The sequence below is a fragment of the Schistocerca gregaria genome, chromosome 8, assembly GCF_023897955.1.
Source record: "Schistocerca gregaria isolate iqSchGreg1 chromosome 8, iqSchGreg1.2, whole genome shotgun sequence".
NCBI lineage: Eukaryota > Metazoa > Arthropoda > Insecta > Orthoptera > Acrididae > Schistocerca > Schistocerca gregaria.
Genome location: NC_064927.1, coordinates 469,322,936 through 469,343,196, shown reverse-complemented (window position 1 = coordinate 469,343,196; position 20,261 = coordinate 469,322,936). Strand labels below are relative to the sequence as shown.

Here is a 20,261-nt window from a genome sequence, read left to right as displayed (position 1 = left end):
TACCTTGTCAAATGATACTATATGGTTCCAGAGGTCCACTGAAGTCTCAAACACCTATGATGTACACTATGTGATCCAAAAGCATGTGCACACCGTCAAAAACATACGTTTGTCGCATTAGGTGCATTGTGCTGCCACCTTCCGCCAGGTACTCCATATCAGCGACCTTAGTAGCCATTAAACATCGTGAGGGAGCAGATGGGGTGATCTGCGGGACTCACGGACTTCGAAAGTCGTCCGGTGATTGGGTGTCACTTGTGTCATACGTCTGTACGTGAGATTTCCACACTCCTAAACATCCCTAGGTCAACTGTTTCCGATATCATAGAGAAGTGGAAACGTGAAGGGACACGTAGAGCACAAAAGCGTACAGGCCGGCCTTGTCTGTTGACTGACAGAGACCGCCAACAGTTAAAGAGGGTCGTAATGGGTAATAGGCAGACGTCTGTGCAGACACAGGAATTCCAAACTCCATCAGGATCCACTGCAAGTACAATGAAAGTCAGCAAGGAGGTGAGAAAACTTGGATTTCATGGTCGAGCGGCCGCTCATTAACCACTCATCACGCCGGTAAATGCCAAACGACGCCTCGCTTGGTGTAAGTAGTGTAAACATTGGATGATTGAACAGTGAAAAAACGTTGTATGGAGTGATGAATCACGGTACACAATGTGGCGATCCGATGGCAGGGTGTGGGTATGGCGAATGCCCGGTGAACGTCATCTGCCAGCCTGTGTAATGCCAACAGTAAAATTCAGAGGCGGTAGTGTTATGGTGTGGTTGTGTTTTTCATGGAGGGGGCTTGCTCCCCTTGTTGTTTTGCCTGGCACTATCACAACACTGGCCTACACTGATGTTTTAAGCACTTTCTTGCTTCCCACTGTCGAAGAGCAATTCTGGACTGCTGATTGCATCTTTCAACACAATGGAGTACCTGCTCATAATGAACGGCCTGTGACGGAGTGGTTACATGACAATAACAAACATCCCTGTAATGAACTGGCCTGCACAGAGTCCTATTCTGAATACCATAGAAGACCTTTGGTACGTTTTGGAACACAGTCTTCGTGTCAGGCCTCACCGACCGACATCGATACCTCTCCTCAGAGTAGCACTCCGTGAAGAATGGGCTGCCATTCCCCAAGAAACCTTCCAGAACCTGTATGAAAGTATGCCTGCGAGAGTGGAAGCTGTCATCAAGGCTAAGGGTGGGCCAACACCATAATGAATTTCAGCATTAGCGATGGAGGGCACCACGAACTTGTAAGTCATTTTCATCCAGGTGTCCGGATACTTTTGACCACATAGTGTTTATAAGCAGACGTGATTAATAAATATTTGTAGTAAGGCCGGGATTTAAACGTTGGTCTCCTACTTACTAGCCAGATGTACTAACAACTGCAGCATCCTCGGAAATGGCTTTCCACAGCTGCATCGACTACACTAGCACGCCTCCGTCCACAATATAAAAAAAGTTCAAATGTGTGTGAAATCATATGGGACTTAACTGCTAAGGTCATCAGTCCCTACGCTTACACACTACTTGACCTAAATTATCCTAAGGACAAATTCATACACCCATGCCCGAGGGAGGACTCGAACTTCCGCCGGGACCAGACGCCATAGACCGCTCGGCTAATCCCGTGCAGCCCGCACAATCCGAATTCCTATTCACACCATAGCCAACTTGGTAGTTCTGTCGTTCCCCGCCCCCCCCCCCAGACTCGAGCAACATTGCAGAGGCTCTCCAACTGTATTGGAACACCTCAGAATGGAAAAAAAATGGGAAATGCTGCCTGACAACCAGACATGGGTTCTTTAATCAAATGAGAATATAGGTTTCGAGAGACCTTTTCATGTCTCAAACATATATGATGTATATATGTAGAGCCTGGGTTCGAATCCTGACCTTGGCACAAAATTTCATTCATCACTTCGGTCTGTGTGCATACAGTGTAGATGTTTAAGCCTAGGAAAGGTGTCTGCGACCGTACAGTTTCATTTGATTAAAACGCCTGTGCCTAGGTAGCAGGCAGGATCCCCTATTTCATTGAATGCTAGGGTGCTACTGCAATACAGCCGGTGACGCTCCGAATGCAGTTCCAGCATTTTTTTTTTTTGGGGGGGGGGGGGGATACCAATGGGGCTGAAGTGCGAATGGGAATTTTGATTGATGAGGGAGGTACGCTAGGGCAATCTGGGCAGTTGTGCGAAGCCAGTGTGCCGGAATAGCGTATTGGTTAGTGCATCTGTCTAGTGAGCAGGACACCTGAGTTCGAATCGCTTCAGTCTGTATGTATGCTTCACTGTCTTTGCGGCGACTTTTTGCAGTCAGTGTACCACAGTATGGGTTTCGTAGGCCTCTTTTCCTGCCGCTTACACCCGATGCCCCCTGAAACACCCCTGTTTAAATTCCTTTATTGGGTTCTGTCTAATTTACCGAAGCCGCCAAACAATTATTATGCTTACATGACCGTGTGTTTAGTGGATGAAAGGCTATCGGCTTTTCTGCTGTGGTTTCGGGGGTATTTCACCAGAGTGCGGCTGTTCTGAGACTGAATAGTGGAATGGTTGAAAGTTTATCTATTGTTACGGACCACACAGGTCGCAATGTACCAAACTGATATACGAGGGCCGTCCAGAAAGTAAGTTACGATTGATCGCGAAATGAAAATCACTGTGAAAATCAGAAATGTTTCGTTTGTAACACTTAGCTACACCTTTCAGCTACTTCTCTACGTAGTGGCCGTTCTGACTCATACATTCGTCGTAGCGTTGTACCAACTTTCCAATACCCTCATCATAGAAGGCAGCCGCCAGTGCTTTTCGCCAATTCTCTACGCTGGCCTAAAGGTCGTTGTCTGCGCCAACATGTTGTCTTCATTGCCAGCGGTTAGTTTGAGCAGAGATGAAACTCAGTGGGAGACAGTTACGGGCTGTATAGCGGGTAACCAAACATTTCCAACTGAAACGATGCAGGAACATCTTCATTGCCCCTGCAGAATGAGGCTGAGAATTGTCTTGAAGAAGAAACCGCACGACAGTTATGTAATGTTGGTTGCATAGCTTCAGGGGAAAATTCTCACCAGGCCCTCGTACTTGGCGGGAGACAGTATTTTCTATAACATCTTTACGCGCTCACTAAGAGCTCAGGAATGAAAAGAGCGACATAATTCTACCTGGAGTCATACTAGAGACACTGCCCAACAAATCTTTGCAAAGATTTGTCGGATTTTCTTAGTCGTTTCCATTTCGCGACCGATCGTAACTTACTTTCTGGACAGCCCTCGTATATTTTCTACTAACACGCAAATTATGAGGCAGTTGCTATTTCGCCTTACACGTTTAGTTACGGTTATGTCTTTTATTAGTTGCTGATTTTAGGTACTTCGTCACACGCAATGATGATGGTTAACATTCACAACAATCCTCACTGCAAACCATAGTTGTTGCTGGGCGACGCTGTGGACGCAAAACACGTAACTCGGCACTTTTCACTTTTGGTTCCTGTCACTCGCGAATCGGTATCGATGAGAGCCCACCCCACGACGAACAGGGGGACGCGCTCATCTGTCATACTTCGGTGAATTTACCGTTTACTACTCACTCGACGACCATTCTCGCCCGTCACTCCAGCACCACTTCTTACTCGACACTCGTCTCACTGCCTTCTGCAGTACATGACAATCGACTCCTGTCTACTATCGACTTAGGCATCGGATACTAGCATCTATGTTCGTGGGATCACGAATCCCTTACACCGCGACGCCTTGTTCCTCGAACGGGCCGAAGTGTACATTCCCCGGTATTGGCTAAATGCCGCAAAATTCATTTCAGCCGCACGTATTCTTGTCGGTGTTGGAGTTTTGGCAGACAGTAGCATGCAGACGTGTTTGGAACTTTAAAGGAATAGAACATCCTCCAGAGGAGATGCTGGGCCGCCTTTGACGTTGACGGAGAGGGAATCGGCGCTGCTTTACGTGCGCGGCTGAGCAAATGGGGGACCGACACAGAAAAGAAATGAAGCGAGGAGGAGGAGGAGGAACCCCGGGGCCGCGTGCCCTGCGCGGTGCGGTGCGGTGCAGAAGGCTGCGTTTCTTGCAGCGAGTCCTCGTGGCAACTTTTGCTAATGAGCTTTCTTCTCTGCGGCGCGCGCACGCGAGACGGGGCCCGGCCGGGCATCCGAGAGGCGGCGCAAACTAATTTCACCAACTGGCGCGCCGCGGCGTGCCGGGCTCGGACTTCCCTCTCTCCGCTGCTCCTCCAGCGGGGCCGCGCGCCTCGGCTCCAGCCGCCCGTGGCAGCTCGCGGGCGCTCCACGCAGGCCAGCCCACCCGCATTAGCTGTCCGTCCATCCTCCCGTCTGTCTGTCTGTCTGTCCGGAACGACTCTTTGCGTTTAAATGTGATCCTCCTCTGGCTTCAGAGTGAATCCAGACGTGTTGCGACTTCCGCTGAAACCCCTTCGCCGCAGCAACCCCGATGGCCCGTAGTTTGTGAAATTACTTCTTCTCTAAGAACCAGGATAGAAACTAGTTGTAAATTTTACGTTACTGACGTGCATCGTCGTGGCCAACAGGGAGTTAGCTTCAGGTCTCTCCCCTATCACCTTCCCTCCCCAAGTAAACAAAAAAATAGCGGTGTACAAAAACCGCACTCGAATCCTGTCTTGCCACACAGCCATACTGATTTTATATATATATATATTGTTACAAAAAGGTACGGCCAAACTTTCAGGAAACATTCCTCACACACAAAGAAAGAAATTATGTTATGTGGATATGTGTCCGGAAACGCTTACTTTCCATGTTAGAGCTCATTTTATTACTTCTCTTCAAATCACATTAATCATGGAATGGAAACACACAGCAACAGAACGTACCAGAGTGACTTCAAACACTTTGTTACAGGTAATGTTCAAAATGTCTGCCGTTAGCTAGGATGCATGCATCCACCCTCCGTCGCATGGAATCCCTGATGCGCTGATGCAGCCCTGGAGAATGGCGTATTGTATCACAGACGTCCACAATACGAGCACGAAGAGTCTCTACATTTGTTACCGGGGTAGCGTAGACAAGAGCTTCAAAATGCCCCCATAAATGAAAGTCAAGAGGGTTGAGGTCGGGAGAGCGTGGAGGCCATGGAATTGGTTCGCCTCTACCAATCTATCTATCACCGAATCTGTTGAGAAGCTTACGAGCACTTCGACTGAAATGTGCAGGAGCTCCATCGTGAATGAACCACATGTTGTGTCGTACTTGTAAAGGCACATGTTCTAGCAGCACAGGTAGAGTATCCCGTATGAAATCATGATAAGGTGCTCCATTGAGCGTACGACACTAAAATGAGCTCTAACATGGAAATTAAGCGTTTCCGGACACATGACCACATAACATCTTTTCTTTATTTGTGTGTGAGGAATGTTCCCTGAAAGTTTGGACGCACCTTTTTGTAACACCCTGATATATATATATATATATATATATATATATATATATATATATATATATATATATATATATATATATATTCCTGGCAGATTAAAACTGTGTGCCGGACCGAGACTCGAACGCGGGACCTTTGCCTTTCGCGGGCAAGTGCTCTACCGACTGAGCTACCGAAGCACGACTCACGCCCCGTACTCACAGCCCTACTTCTGCCAGTACCTCGTCTCCTACCTTCCAAACTTTACTGAAGCTCTCCTGCGAACCTTGGTCCGACACACAGTTTTAATCTGCCAGAAGTTTCATATCAGCGCGCACACTCCGCTGTAGAGTGAAAATTTCATTCCTGAAACGTTCCCCAGGCTGTGGTTGTCCCCCAGGCTGTGGCTAAGCCTTGTCTCCACAATATTCTTACTTTCAGGAGTGCTAGTCCTGCAAGTTTCGAAGGAGAGCTTCTGTAAAGTTTGGAAGGTAGGAGACGAGGAACTGGCAGAAGTAATGCTGTGAGGACGGGACGAGAGTCGTGCTTGGGTAGCTCAGTTGGTAGAGCACTTGCCCGCGAAAGGCAAAGGTCCAGAGTTCGAGTCTCGGTCGGGCACACAGTTTTAATCTGCCAGGCAGTTTCATATCAGCGCACACTCCGCTGCAGAGTGAAAATCTCATTCTGGAAACATCCCCCAGGCTGTGGCTAAGCCATGTCTCCACAGTATCCTTTCTTTCAGGAGTGCTAGTTCTGCATGTTTCGCAGAAGAGCTTCTGTAAAGTTTGGAAGGTAGGAGACGGATACTGGCAGAAGTAATGCTGTGAGGACGGGACGAGAGTCGTGCTTGGGTAGCTCAGTTGGTAGAGCACTTGCCCGCGAAAGGCAAAGGTCCAGAGTTCGAGTCTCGGTCCGGCACACAGTTTTAATCAGCCAGGAAGTTTCGTATCAGCGCACCCTCCGCTGTAGAGTGAAAATTTCATTCTTAAATATATATATATATATTTTAGCATATGCCGACCACTGTGGCCGAGCGGCTCTAGGCGCTTCAGTCCAGAACCGCGCTGCTGCTACGGTCGCAGGTTCGAATCCTGCCTCGGGCATGGATGTGTGCGATGTCCTTAGGTTATTTAGGCTTAAGTATTTCTAAGTCTAGGGGACTGATGACCTCAGATGTCAAGTCCCTTAGCGCTTAGAGCCATTTGAACCATGAACCACCTAGTGTGAGGAGGAGGAGGAGGAGGAAGACTGGTAATGTAAGTTCCAAAACCACGGACAGTTGCAGATGTCGCATCAATTTTTAAAGGATGTAAACAAAATGAATGCAATAGCTATCGTGGTATAACATTAACGGACAAAGCTACAACATTTATGTTAAGATAATAAACAAACGTAGAGAAGATATTGCCGAAAATATATTATCTGGACAACAAAATGGTTCCAGAAAAGCAATATCCTGTAATGATGTTTTCACATTTAAACAAATTATAGAAAAACAGAGTGTTCAATAGCAAAACCACAGGACTCGCATTCGGCAGGACTACGGTTCAATCCCGCGTCCAGCCATCCTGATTTAGGTTTGCCGTGATTTCCCTAAATCGCTCCAGGCAAATGCCGGGATGGTTCCTTTCAAAGGGCACGGCCGACCTTCTTCCCCGACCTTTTTTAATCCGATGAGACCGATGACCTCGCTGTCTGGTCTCCTTCCCAAACCACCCCAATCAACCCCAATAGCAAAACACACATCACCTTAATAGAGTTAGAGAAAGCCTACGACTTTTTAGGTAAGGAAATCTTACGGAACATATTACACAAGAATGGATATCCTCAGCAAATAATAAACATAACACAAAGCCGACACAGAGGTACGAAGTCGCGCGGAGTGGTCCCGCGGTCTGGGGTGCCATGTCACGGATTGCGCGGCCCCTCCTTCCGGAGGTTTGAGTCCTCCCTCGGGCACGGGTGTGTGTAATGTTCTTAGCATAAGTTAGTTTATGTAGTGTGTAAAGTTTAGAGACCGACGACCTCAGCAGTTTGGTGCCTTAGGAATTCACACACCCGGAGGTACAGAAATAAGAATGAAGTCTTATCATAGTAAGAATGGTTCAAATGGCTCTGAGCACTATGGGATTTAACATCTGAGGTCATCAGTCCCCTAGAACTTAGAATCACTTAAACCTAACTAACCTAAGGACGTCACACACATCCATTCCCGAGGCAGGATTCGAACCTGCGACCGTAGCGGTCGCGCGGCTACAGACTGAAGCGCCTAAAACCGCTCGGCCACATTGGCCCGCACAGCCTGGTTTCAGGCCAGGAGAGTCATACAGTAGTCAGATACTTAACCCTGCACATTGACGAACAGTATGAAAGAAAGGAGTTGCCTTTATCTACCTTGCAGGTACTTATGATACTGTGAGCCTTAAGAAACTGACAAAGAAGCTATACACAAGAACTAAGGAAAACCGATTGACGCAGTTTATTCAGAGTCTGCTGCAGAACAGAGTTTTTTTTTGTTACTCTAAATGACAAAAAGAGCCGATGGAGAATGCAAAGGAATTTCCTTTCCCAGGAAAGTATCATGCCTCCAATATTATATAACGAATACACCAATGATTAGCCAATCAACGCTGGAACCCGGTCCTACATCTATGCGGATGACACAGCCGCTGCTGCTAAGGGAGTGGCATTTGAAGAGGAGAATCCAGACTTTTATCTATTCTCGAAGAATTTGCTATCTACTGTAATGTTTCCCCACGTGTTAGCGGATTTCGTGACTCTGTGTTCTCGTGTAGTAGCGCTGAGACGATTTTATCGCTGACAATAGACACTGCGATTATAATGAAATTAATATCTCTGTAACTGGATATCTATGTAATTTAAGCGAACAAGGACTCGCAACTATTTTGTTCTCCCTCTTCCTTTTCAGCCACTGTCTGGTACGGTCATAAAATATATTTCTTGGTTTATGTTACGTAGAGATTTTGTTACTTCTGCTCATTTTGCGTAATAATAACTATTTAATTTCATTGTGTTTGTTATTACGACTAATCATACCTTTTGTCCTTAGCTTTTTTCATGAATTTGATAATTAAATGTGGCTTACTTTGTGTGGGGATGTCTGTTAGTGAATGATCGCCTTTTAACGGCACCAATCAGTGTAATAAGTTTGGTTTGCTTTCAGGATAGAACCTGCATCACTTTTCACAAAACGAATACCGATAACTTTTAGGCATAAATCACGTCCCAAAATTAAACTCGCCTACAGACAATCCTGGTAGAGGCGCCTAGCTAAAAAATATCAATGATTACCTATGATAGTGGTATCTGCATTCCAATTTCAGTATTTAAAAAATATTTTTACATTATTTTTCAAGTACGTAATTTTCTTGCTTTAATTGACGACTCATTTAGCCAAAGATAATTTTAATTTGATTCTGACTTATGTTTGAGTTAAAACATTTTAAAAGCCAGAATAATATACAATTAAATATGAAATTTCAAAATCCACTAAATAACAACAACAATAATAAAAAAGCCACCATTAAACTACTATGAAGACAACCACTTGGAACCTATTCTGGTTAAAACTCAATTGAGAGTGTTCCATCAAGGAGGTAAGGAGGCAAGAAGAAAACTGGCCATTACCTGGAAAAGTCCAATTTAAATCAATGTGTTTACCCCCAATACCTAGGATTAGAGGTGAAAGCTGCCTCAACCTACAAACAAAACTGTATTCACACCAGACAGAAGGTATCCACCGGGAACAATCTCATCCACAAACTGGAACACCACGTGGGAAGCATACCCAGCGTCCTGCACAGATTTGCTCTTGCTCCGTTTTCGCTGCTGCAGGGTATGTCTCTCCTGTCTCGTGGAACTCTGCACTACTAAGCAAGTTGATGTGGCTCTTCATGAGTCTGGCTGCATAGTCACAGAGTACCTAAGACCAACCCCAATCAGTAAGATCTTTCCACTCATCGGAGTAACGCCTCCAGATGTAAGATGATAGGTAGCAACAGAAACTGAAAAGAAGAAGCAAGTAACAGATCCAAGGTCTCCACTGTTCTTAACTCACACTTACCCATCATCACCGAAATCCAGAAAAATCTTCTTACTAACAATAGCACCAATTCCATCTTCACCGGAAGCCCATCAAACTCAGCTGTGAAGAAGAAAGTCTCCTGGAGGATTATGGACAGCAGAGGAGAAGCTACCATTAGGCTGGCCTCTCCAACATGGGGCCTGAAAAACCCTCGACAAATTCAGAATAAGGGAGACCAGGTGTCAGATTAATTTGAAGTAGTAGGGCACCAGTGACGAATTTTGCGAATGTGGAGCAAGGCAGGGATTACTTCTGAGTGTTTCACTTTTTACAAGCAGTAATGAACAATAATGTGTTTTCCCTGCCTCTGGGTTATAGGCTGGCCAGAACAACAGGCAAGATGTGTGGGAACAGTATCAGCCTGCTACGTCAACCGGTTTTGCAGGGCAGCCTACCAGCAGGGGAAGAAACAGTTTTCGGGGCCCCGACATGTAGGCTACCTCTTTGCAGTAGTCTGAGCGAATCCTGTAATATGGATGATTTGTTTGCAGCCAGCAACTGTGTCATACTGACCGCAGAACATTTGAAGTTCTCTCTCTCATTAATATTAGATTGTGGTTTTAGATTATATATACTTTTTTGGACTTGGATAAATAAATAAACAAACAAAAAGTCAACTGTGTTTTGGCGCATTATCTATTTATTTATTGTCTTGCAGTATCAGCTTGAAGAACGGTGGAACATGTAATGTATACTAATTAGTAGTAACTGTATCTGGGAACATATTCGTTGAGAGAGATCCAGCAACTGTGTTGTTGTGCCATCTCAGTTACACGTTTTTGTGATATGATTAGTTTCAGTCAAACTGGATCAACTTCAGAATTATGTAATTACAGAAACAACACATTGTACGCATATGGACCTACACATCAGAGTACTGTATTCTGTAAAATGCATCGATACAGTAAAACTGAAATAAACGGATATGACAAAATATGTTATACTAGACAGAAGTCTGAACTAGGTCCTTTTGGTCTTGTGATACAGCATGTGCTAGAAACTGAAATAACGAGGGGTAGAGCCAGATCTGACATTAGCCTAGCCTATGGTTCTCAATTACAGAATGATTCGTCAGAAACAACACATATTTCAGGTTCCACGTTAAAACTGTATGTCCTTTTCTCACAGTAGGTTATCTACACGGAAGCTGCCAAATTTGCGTCCAATTGAAATACTTGCACCAAACCGTTGAGCTACAAGATATATTACTATTATTATTATTATTATTATTATTATTATTATTACTATTACTATTACTATTATTATTATTATTATTATTTGCAAATACGCTCATTATTAGTATGCAAATTATCATTATCATCATCATCATTATTGCTATACATGTAAAGGACTCTGGAGCACCACACGAAGCGTCTATGTGATGTGAGGTTTTTCAGACGCCATACTACTTTCACTTTCTCACTTTGCATTTCCTTCCATTCTTCCTACCACGTTATTCAAGTCTTTGAATTACTCGACCTCTTGGCTCACTTTCCACTTAACTACTTTGTTACTGAATGTCTGTCTGTCTTGTATATCTGAGTTTCTTTTGACAGCATGTTTCCCGGTTTTTTCCGTACTCTGAAGACCCAATTTCTGTTATTAATGCTTTCTGTGCACTTCAAGAGCTGTTTAGTTTGTGGGTGTCTGGAATTCTCTTTCCAGGACTGTAAAATTTCAGTTGACGTTTTTCACGTCATGTAATATGTTAGATATCTGTTCGGTCTCTCGTCTACTCTGCGAACTTAGCCTCCTTCTGTATTATTGTGCCCTAGGATTTCTCTGATGATTCTTGTCTTCAATTTCTTGGTAATTTATACTGCCCCTTTCCCATCCACGACCGACATTTCCGAGGTGCGTAAGATTTCCGGTCTGGTGACAGTGTTGTACTGTCTCCCTGTTACATTACGTAACAGTTCTTTCAGAATACTCTAGTCATCCCGAACCTTTTTCTCTATGCCATTTGCCTGTATCATCTCTCCCCCCCCCCCCTCCCCCCAGATACTTGAACTGAATTTGTAAACTCTCTTGACCACACCACTTGTCGTATCCTTTTTTGGTGCGTCTTTTGTTTTGACGTGCGTTGTTTTCTTGAAGGAGATCCATAGTTCGATCTTCTCAGCTTTCTCCTTCAGGACCTCAAATTACTTCACCGCAGTTTCTGTGTATTTGTGAGTATTGCGAGATCATTAGCGAATGTCAAACAGCCAATACCTGGTCCTTTGGTTTTTCTTCCTAGTATGATTGGTCTGTAAAATCCCTGTATCTTCAATTCTTTTTCCCATTCCCTGTTGGTAACATAATACCAACGCCCTGTCTCACTCCGAATCTCTAGGGATTCTGGTAACTCTACCATGAATTTAATTTTGTGTTTGGTGTGTGTAGTGTTTGATAATGTTCACTGTCTTCTCCTAGAGGCCCTTCTCTTCTTGTTCTTGGATGAATGATGGTCTACCTATGCAGTCGTATGCCTTCTTGAAATCTATAAAGGTCCACCTGGTATCTCTGCTTCTCATCGCTTGGTATCTCAGGACTGTCTTGAGTATCTGTTCAGCATAGTACTCTCCTTGCATGAAACCTGCTTGGTATTCTCGTATGTTGTTTCCCAGTTGGTTCAAAATGGCTCTGAGCACTATGGGACTTAACATCTGAGGTCATCAGTCCCCTAGACTTAAAACTACTTAAACCTATCTAACCTAAGGATATTACACACACGGATGCCCGGGGCAGGTTTCGAACCTACGACCGTAGCAGTCGCGCCTAGAACCGCTCGGCCACTGCGGCAGGCTTTCCAGTTGATACTGTGTCCTATATAGTAGGGACTGTGACAGAACTTTGGATTATTACTACCAGACAGAGAAAAATAATGGACAGGCATTTCGCTATCAGGCAATTAGCCTGGCATAAAAAATCTAAGAAGATCGAAACAATGTGTTCTGATGACAGGATAAAAACCCGTTTACAGAGATTGAAAGCAACTTGGGCACACAGAAAAGCTAGAACAAATCTCTTTAAATGTCCTGTATTTTACATTTCGTAGTCCAGTGAGACCCAAATGTGAATAAGAACACAATAATAATATGTTGTTAATCTACGATAAAAGTAGTATTTACGTTGTAATTACGTGAAATACACAATCCCTAACCAGTCCAAACTACTGGCAACTGTGTCTAGTGCAATCATAGATGTCGTAGGTTACATACGCAGTTAGTATTACTTCAAATACCATGTGCCCTTACTATTCTGATAATAGCTACTGAATATATTGAAATTTGTGCTATCACTGGAAGCAACGCACCTGTTTGTCCGTAGATTGGTGATAACTTTTGCCTTAAAATGCTGAAAATATATCTGGGTGTCTGCTGAGATAGCAAAATGATTAAGGCGAATGCACGTGAAAAGCAGAAAATACGGGTTTAATACAATTGCAGGTGGTCTCGATATATTCAGTACATTAGATGTTCAGCATTACTGATCTGTTTTCGCAATCACCCCACCTCAATGCGCCTTCATCGATTTCTTCCCCAACGATCATTTTATTTTATAGCAAATAAAGATAATTCAACTAATTAATGAAGTTGCCTGTTACACGCTTGTGACACGTAGTCGCTGTAATCATTAAAAAAATCGTGAGTGGAGGTTGGGTGTGACAGACAAACCGGAAACGAGAAACGACAGAGATCGAGTGTTTTTTGTTTAACTGAAATTCACGCAAACACATGGGATAGAGGTAAGTGGGGAGGGAAGGCGCAGAGCGATAGAGAGAGAGAGAGAGAGAGAGAGAGAGAGAGAGAGAGAGAGAGAGAGAGAGACTTGGATGGAACGTGCGGGGTGTCGAGCATGTCGGCCGCGGATGCGGGCGGAGCGGTGCGTTTGCAAAGAAGCGAGACGCGGCGCGGTTGGCAGCCCTGTAGCTGGCGCCAGCACACAAGAAGCCGGGGAGTCCCCGGGTGGTCATTAGGCGCGGTGCTGCTCTAATTAATTCCCAGGCCGTGTCGTGTCGAGCCACGGCCGGACGGCTACAGGGCGCTGGAACTCACCGTTGCGTCACTGTAGCAGCCCAAAAAAAGAAAAGGGGGTTGGGGGTGGGAGTTAGGAGGGGGCGGAAAAAGCGGCGCCACGCTTGTCGTTTCCCAGGAGAGGCGGAGGCGCGGGGAGTCCCCGGACTGTAATCTGACGCCGTGCTTTCCATTTATCGCGACGCCGTCCGACCTCACCCAGCTTTTACCTTTCTGCGCTGGCTGGCGGCTCGTCGCTCGCACGTGCGCCGTGCCAAAGGAGTGCTTTCATATAGTGTTTTTAGTTCCCCGACAACAAGGAACTCGGAATGTCATGCATGTTTAGTTTACGCTTTCATTACATTTAATTTGACACGTATGTGGTTACTCCGCAGTGCACAGTCACAAAGCTGGAACGCCGCGCAGGTTTACATTATTACGTTGACACTGGTGAGCCAGCGCGGGCCTTGGAGCCGGCCTCGTCAGGCATTCTCATTTGACCACAACAAGTACTCAGTGTTCTCACACACCAGGATTTAGTCAGTACTGTCTGCATCTTCTTGTTGAAAATCTGACTCCCGATTACACTTTGTCGGGGTGCGTAAATATTCCCATAATAACAAAACAGATAATTCTTTCCTTTCATTATGTATTTAGATTGAGAAACAGTGTACACATAACTGAAATGAGAATCCAGAGAGAGCTCAATTGACAAACCTGCATTCAATAACCATTACATCGAACTGAAGCCGCTATTACACGACACACCAACATCTACATCACACTCCGCAAGCCACCTAATGGTGTGTGGCTGAGGGTACTTACGGTACAACTATCTGATCCCTCCAACCCTGTACCACTCGCGAATAGTGCGTGGGAAGAATGATAGACGGTAAGCCTCAGTATTGGCTGTAATTTCTCGAATTTTCTCCTCGGGGGCAATTAGGTTGATGTATGGGAGGGGGGGGGGGGGGGGAGTAATATGTTGTCTGACTCTTCCTGAAAAGCCTTGACCCGAAATTTCGGAAGTAAATCTCTCCGTGATGCGGAACGTCTCTCTTGTAACGTCTGCCAGTGGAGTTTGTTTAGCATTTCCGGTGCGCTCTCTCGCCAGCTAAACGATCCCGTGACAAAACGCGCCGCTCTTCGTTGGATCTTCTCTATCTCCTCTATCAGTCCCACCTGATAGGGATTCCAGATAGATGAACAATACTCAAGAATCGGGCGAACAAGCGCCTTATAAGCCACTTCTTTCGTGGGTGAGCTACATTTCCTACAGATTCTTCCGATGAATCTTGTGTCTGCTTTTCCCACTATCTATTTTATATGGTCATTCCACTTAAGGTCGCTCTGGATAGTTACGCCTATATATTTTACGGCAGACGCTGTCTCCATCTGTTTGTTATCAATAATGTAGCTGAACAGTGGTGGATTTCTTTTCCTATATATGGGCAACATCTTACATTTATTTACGTTCAGGGTCAACTGCCAGTGTCTGCGCCATTCATCAGTTCTCTGCAGGTCGTTCTGCAAATTCATACCATCTTCTGGCGTTGCTACTTTGGTATAAACAACTGCATCATCCGCGAATACCTTTAAAGCATCCGAAGCTTTCTACTAGATCATATATAGCGCTTTTCTAACACGTCTATTAAACCATGGCAGATCTTTCCCACCCCTTAAAACATTACTCGGAACATACTTGTCTAGGGCATATTGAACGATGCATTTTTTTTTACATTTGTTCTCCACATCTTCGTCCCCATCACCGAATATTTGATGCTGACTGCTGAGATATTCTGAAATTTGTATCCTGTCACCCTTGCTGAGCAAATAGATCTTCCTCCCTTTCTTAACATTCCTTGTAGGATCCGTCGTCATAGATGCTGTCACAGCCTTATGATCACGATGCCTTTCTCTACGTTAACTGATTCGATAAGTTCAGATGTGTTTGTTGCCAGGAAGTGTACGACGTTACAAATGGTTCAAATGGCTCTGAGCACTATGCGACTTAACTTCGGAGGTCATCAGTCGCCTAGAACTTAGAACTAATTAAACCTAACCAACATAAGGACATCACACACATCCATGCCTGAGGCAGGATTCGAACCTGCGACCGTAGCGGTCGCTCGGCCTCAGACTGTAGCGCCTAGAACCGCACGGCAACACCGCCCGTCTGTACGACGTTACATTCTGTAACTATCTGCTCAAGGTAATTTTCGGACAAAACATCCAGAACAATGCCACATGATTCCCTGTCCCTGGAACCAGTTTTGATGGCGTAACACTGCCACTGTATATGTGGCAAGTTGAAGTCACCCCCTATTACAACGGCATGATCAAGAAAATTACTGATGATATTCTGCAAGCCCTGTCTGAAGCGCTCCTGGTCCGGGTGGTCTATAAAAGCATCCTATCACCATTTTTGACTGTTCCTAGATAATTTCATCCATATTAATTCACATTCGGTATCCGTGATAACCTCGCTATATTTTATCGATTTTTTCCTTGCAATAAACACACTCTCACCACTGGCGACTTACCTATCCTTACGATAAACATTCCAGTCTGAACTTAGGATCTTGTTGTCATTGACGTCTGGCTTCAACCAGCTTTCTGTTCCCAATACTATCTGTGTATTATAACCTTCGATTAATTAATTCTGGGACCTTTCCTTGGATGCTCCTGCAGTTTACTAAAATTATATTAATCTTTTCTATCTCTGATCTGCGAGGACCAAGATTCTCCGAGGTCGCTGTGACTGATTTAACAGGCAAATAGCGTTTGCTCCCAAGGGAGAGGTCCTCTAACCTAAAAAAGCCCCATGTGCAAGCTTCCTGTGAGTAGCGCACGTCTGAGCTATTCAGGGGAACCCTACAATTCTGCACCCAATAGCGGAGATCGAGAAACTCCGATACCGTCGCAGAGCCGTTTGATCCTCTGGTTTAGCCCTCGAAAGGTGTCTGTTGGATTCCTTTCATGTTAATTTCTTAAATCTGTTGTCATTTACGGCAGAAATGCTACTTATAAATTTACTGTGGTGTTTCTGACTATCTGGGAGGAGACTGAGCAGTGGAACGTGTTACTTTTAAACATGAACAAGAACGATCTGTCACACTACTACACTTTAAACACAGTTTATATATAATTCATGTCACACAGTCTCATATGAAACCTTAACGCGCTTTTTTTATATAGTGTATATGATAAGACACTGTAATCCCCTTCCCTTCTGTGTGAAAGGATGAATGATCAAATGTATTTCTAGTTGCATTCTTGATGGTAGCAGACAAGCCTCTCTGCTAGAGAACAGTAGGACCAACGTCAGAACAGGTAGCTACGCTTTCTAAAAGCAAAGAGGTTTCTACTCTTAGTATAGTCCTGTCCGTCCCTTGTCATGTTGGTATAGGAAGCTGCCTCTGTGATCATTTCCGTTTGTATCTGTGAAGCACCCTCGGTATGGGCCCACGCCAGTCTGTCCCCGGCGAGCGTCTGAAATGGTAAGATCTCCGGTTAAGGACGTCTCTGATAAATCTGTAGGACAATGGATTTCTTAAGTTCAGCTTAACTGGAAATTTAATCACCTTTGTTCAGGTTTAGATCTACAATATCTTATGTTATCTTAAATTGCAACGCAGTGTAATTCAAGTGTGAAGTACAGAATATCTTCCAGTAGTTGCTTAGTCACTACTTTGTGAACAACTTGTTGATAATCCGTAAGATCTAAGATCATCAAATGCGAATGTGCGTGAGATTATAACGTCTCGTCTTGACAATATTTTTCAATAGAGCAACTCCTCTTTATGTTCAATCCACGTGGATCGTTCAAATGGCTCTGAGCACTATGGGACTCAACTGCTGTGGTCATCAGTCCCCTAGAACTTAGAACTACTTAAACCTAAATAACCTAAGGACATCATACACATCCATGTCCGAGGCAGGATACGAACCTGCGACCGTAGCAGTCGCACGGTTCCGGACTGCGCGCCTAGAACCGCGAGACCACTGCGGCTGGCAATCCACGTGGAGTGTACTTTGTGAGACCACTACCACGTGCTTATATAAGGTTAATATTATGACGATAGTAACCACTATTTCTGTAAACCAAGTTGACCACGTGAAGAATGTCGTGTAATCGTCAAAGTAGCCATCGGATATTCTTTTAGAGAAGATTTCACAGACAATTAGTATGAATGTGGTATACCAGTGTGTGGTAATTTCATGACGGACAGGATTGTGCTACGACCGTAATTTCTTTGGGTGAACATTGAATCTGTTGGTTGTGGTTAATTTCCTATTGCATATGTTTCAACGTTCTTCGTGTGTTATTTTATGAATGCAGTGTTGTATGCAGTCTCCCAATCTTGGCTCCATATTTGATGTGTTTTGTAAGATAAACAAACTCACATTTTCAGAATCCTAAATAAGGCACCAGTTTAGTTATGAATCAAGTTTAACATGCTGAAATTTTAACGGTACAATGATCAATGTTAAAATAAATGTCTAAATATAAACCGATTTATTTGTTTTTAGTTAAATTCTGGTTGTCGTAAGACGAATATTAAAAGATTATAATTAATGTTAGTCTGGTTGGCAATTTGGTAAGCTAGACTTGATACCTGGTGAAACAGTTGCTCATTGCTCAGTAATGCAAGGTTTTACTTCCCCAGATAGCTCACAGCTTTTGACCCGGTTTTATTGTCTTGAATATCAGCACCGCTTTCAGAACAACTTAGTGCATCAACATTACAACCTTCCACTCTGCTCCAAACCGGAGGACTGGGATCAACCCTGCGTACGATGCTACAAATAGACAGCTTAGACTGCACCTCGCGTGCGTTGATAGTTGCCTTCACCAAATTAGCCATTCCGCCTAAAGGAGCCAAGGATGACCTCAGAACCCAAGCGGCAGGCGTCATTCGTGCCGACATGTGCCACTACAAACAGCGGGTTGCACCCAGTGAGGTCGATATCCGCCGGCAGGGTCTCCTCCGCACCACGGATGAGACCTCCCGGCAAACATACCGAATGTACACTGGAATTCTTCCTCGCCTTGCTTGCCATCTCTCAGCGGGGCTCCATCACCCGCCTAACACTGGAGCTCCGAATGATTAGCATACCCACCCTGTGTACGAATCAGGACTGGGCAGGAAAATCGACCGCTGGCCCAACAGGAGAGGCATCCCGTGCTGGCTCAGAGTTATCGTCAACACTGGGAAGCACCTCGTAGCTTTTGCTAAGACGTAGGGAGCCAGCCGCACGGCCTGCTACCTCTTTCGCCTTCCGCCCAGCGACACGCGAACACACCTCTGTCTGCCACCCACTCCGGAGTGAGGGCGGACCGGTCAGCTGTTGCGTATCGGAAGCGGCAGTGACGTCCGAGCCATCAGAGGATTCCAGTGACACCAAAGGTGTCGCAGGTCGCGTCACTGGCACCCCGTCGTCACCGCAACTTTGAGCATTAGCTACAAGCTTGTCGACGGTAGCCAACGCAGCTTCCAGCTGTTTACGGACAGCAGCTAACACTCCTTGTGTCCGCTCAACAACAACCAGAGTCCCTAGCCACATCCTATTATGCGTAAAATGGATATAAGGTCTCAAATGAAGCTAAGGAGTTTGAAAATACAACAAAGGAGAATCAAGCAACACTAAAAGTTGGTGTGCAGATTTCTCACTGTTCTCTGAGACCGGAAGCTATTAAACAGGAATTACACTCGGAAGCCGCCCTAAACAAGGATATTCACAAGACTTGTGCAACAACAAAAACTACGATTAATTTTCTAACCACCAGTCTACAGAGTAAAATACACACGTACAGTTCACTTCACGTGAACAAAAAACAAAGACCAAATTAGTGTACAGTTTATCACACAAGTGCTGCTGCTGCTCCGTACTACGTGCACGAGTCAGGTGTAGATGGCCTGTCACCTACTGGCAGAAGATGTGAAGCTGCGATTTTAAGAGACGGTTTATCCGCCGGGGATAAACAGGAAGTGTTGCTCATTTCTACCGCAAATCCGCCCATGCGCAGAATGCGGCATTGTCACAAGCTGTCTCATTGTTTTCACCTGTGGTCAATAGACGAGATACACGGAGCTGTTAAGGACTGTATTTATTATTGCTCGGGATATTCTACATCATTTTCAGTAATTTTTTTTGTAAATAAAGTAATAAAACAAATGAAAATTTTCTTTTTCTGTATTGACGTTAAGCAAATGATACCGTATCATTACAGAAATCTAATGATACAAAGAAAGTAAAACTGTGTTCAGTGAGGCGTACAGCAAGGAAATGTGTGCATATGATCGTTAAAACCTATTCAAAGGCCAAGGACGCATAAAAAACTTCTTTTATTTAAGACGACAGGTTTCAACAGTCATTACTGTCAACTTCAGGTCTTTAACATTTTTTTGTGCAAAAACATTTTCATTATACGCTGAACCTCACGCACAAGATGTCAGTGTGGATCAAATTCAACACATTATAAACGTTTGTCATCGTTAAAACTTTTTAAAACATACAGCATCTCGCCCAAAAGGCCATGTCCATATACATATTTCTCGCAGATGCTTGTTAGATTATACAAACACTGTACACAGTACAGATCCGCTTTGGTCTTTTATTTCACGAAACCCGACTAAGCTTTCATTTACCTTTACGTCACAGGGCTTCCCAGTGACATTATGTGAAACTATATCATACGTACGTATTATCTGATTAAAATGACATTGTGAT

General features: G+C 44.5%; 1 protein-coding gene across 1 annotated transcript in view; it reads right to left on the bottom strand.

Moving 5' to 3' along the window:
- Window positions 1–4,355, bottom strand: part of LOC126285248 (fasciclin-3) — a 197,865-nt gene extending 193,510 nt beyond the window's left edge. The window contains exon 1 of the mRNA XM_049984544.1: window positions 4,214–4,355. Coding sequence (XP_049840501.1) covers window positions 4,214–4,355 — 142 coding nt within the window. The remainder of the gene's footprint in view (window positions 1–4,213) is intronic.
- Between the last annotated feature and the right edge of the window lie 15,906 nt (window positions 4,356–20,261).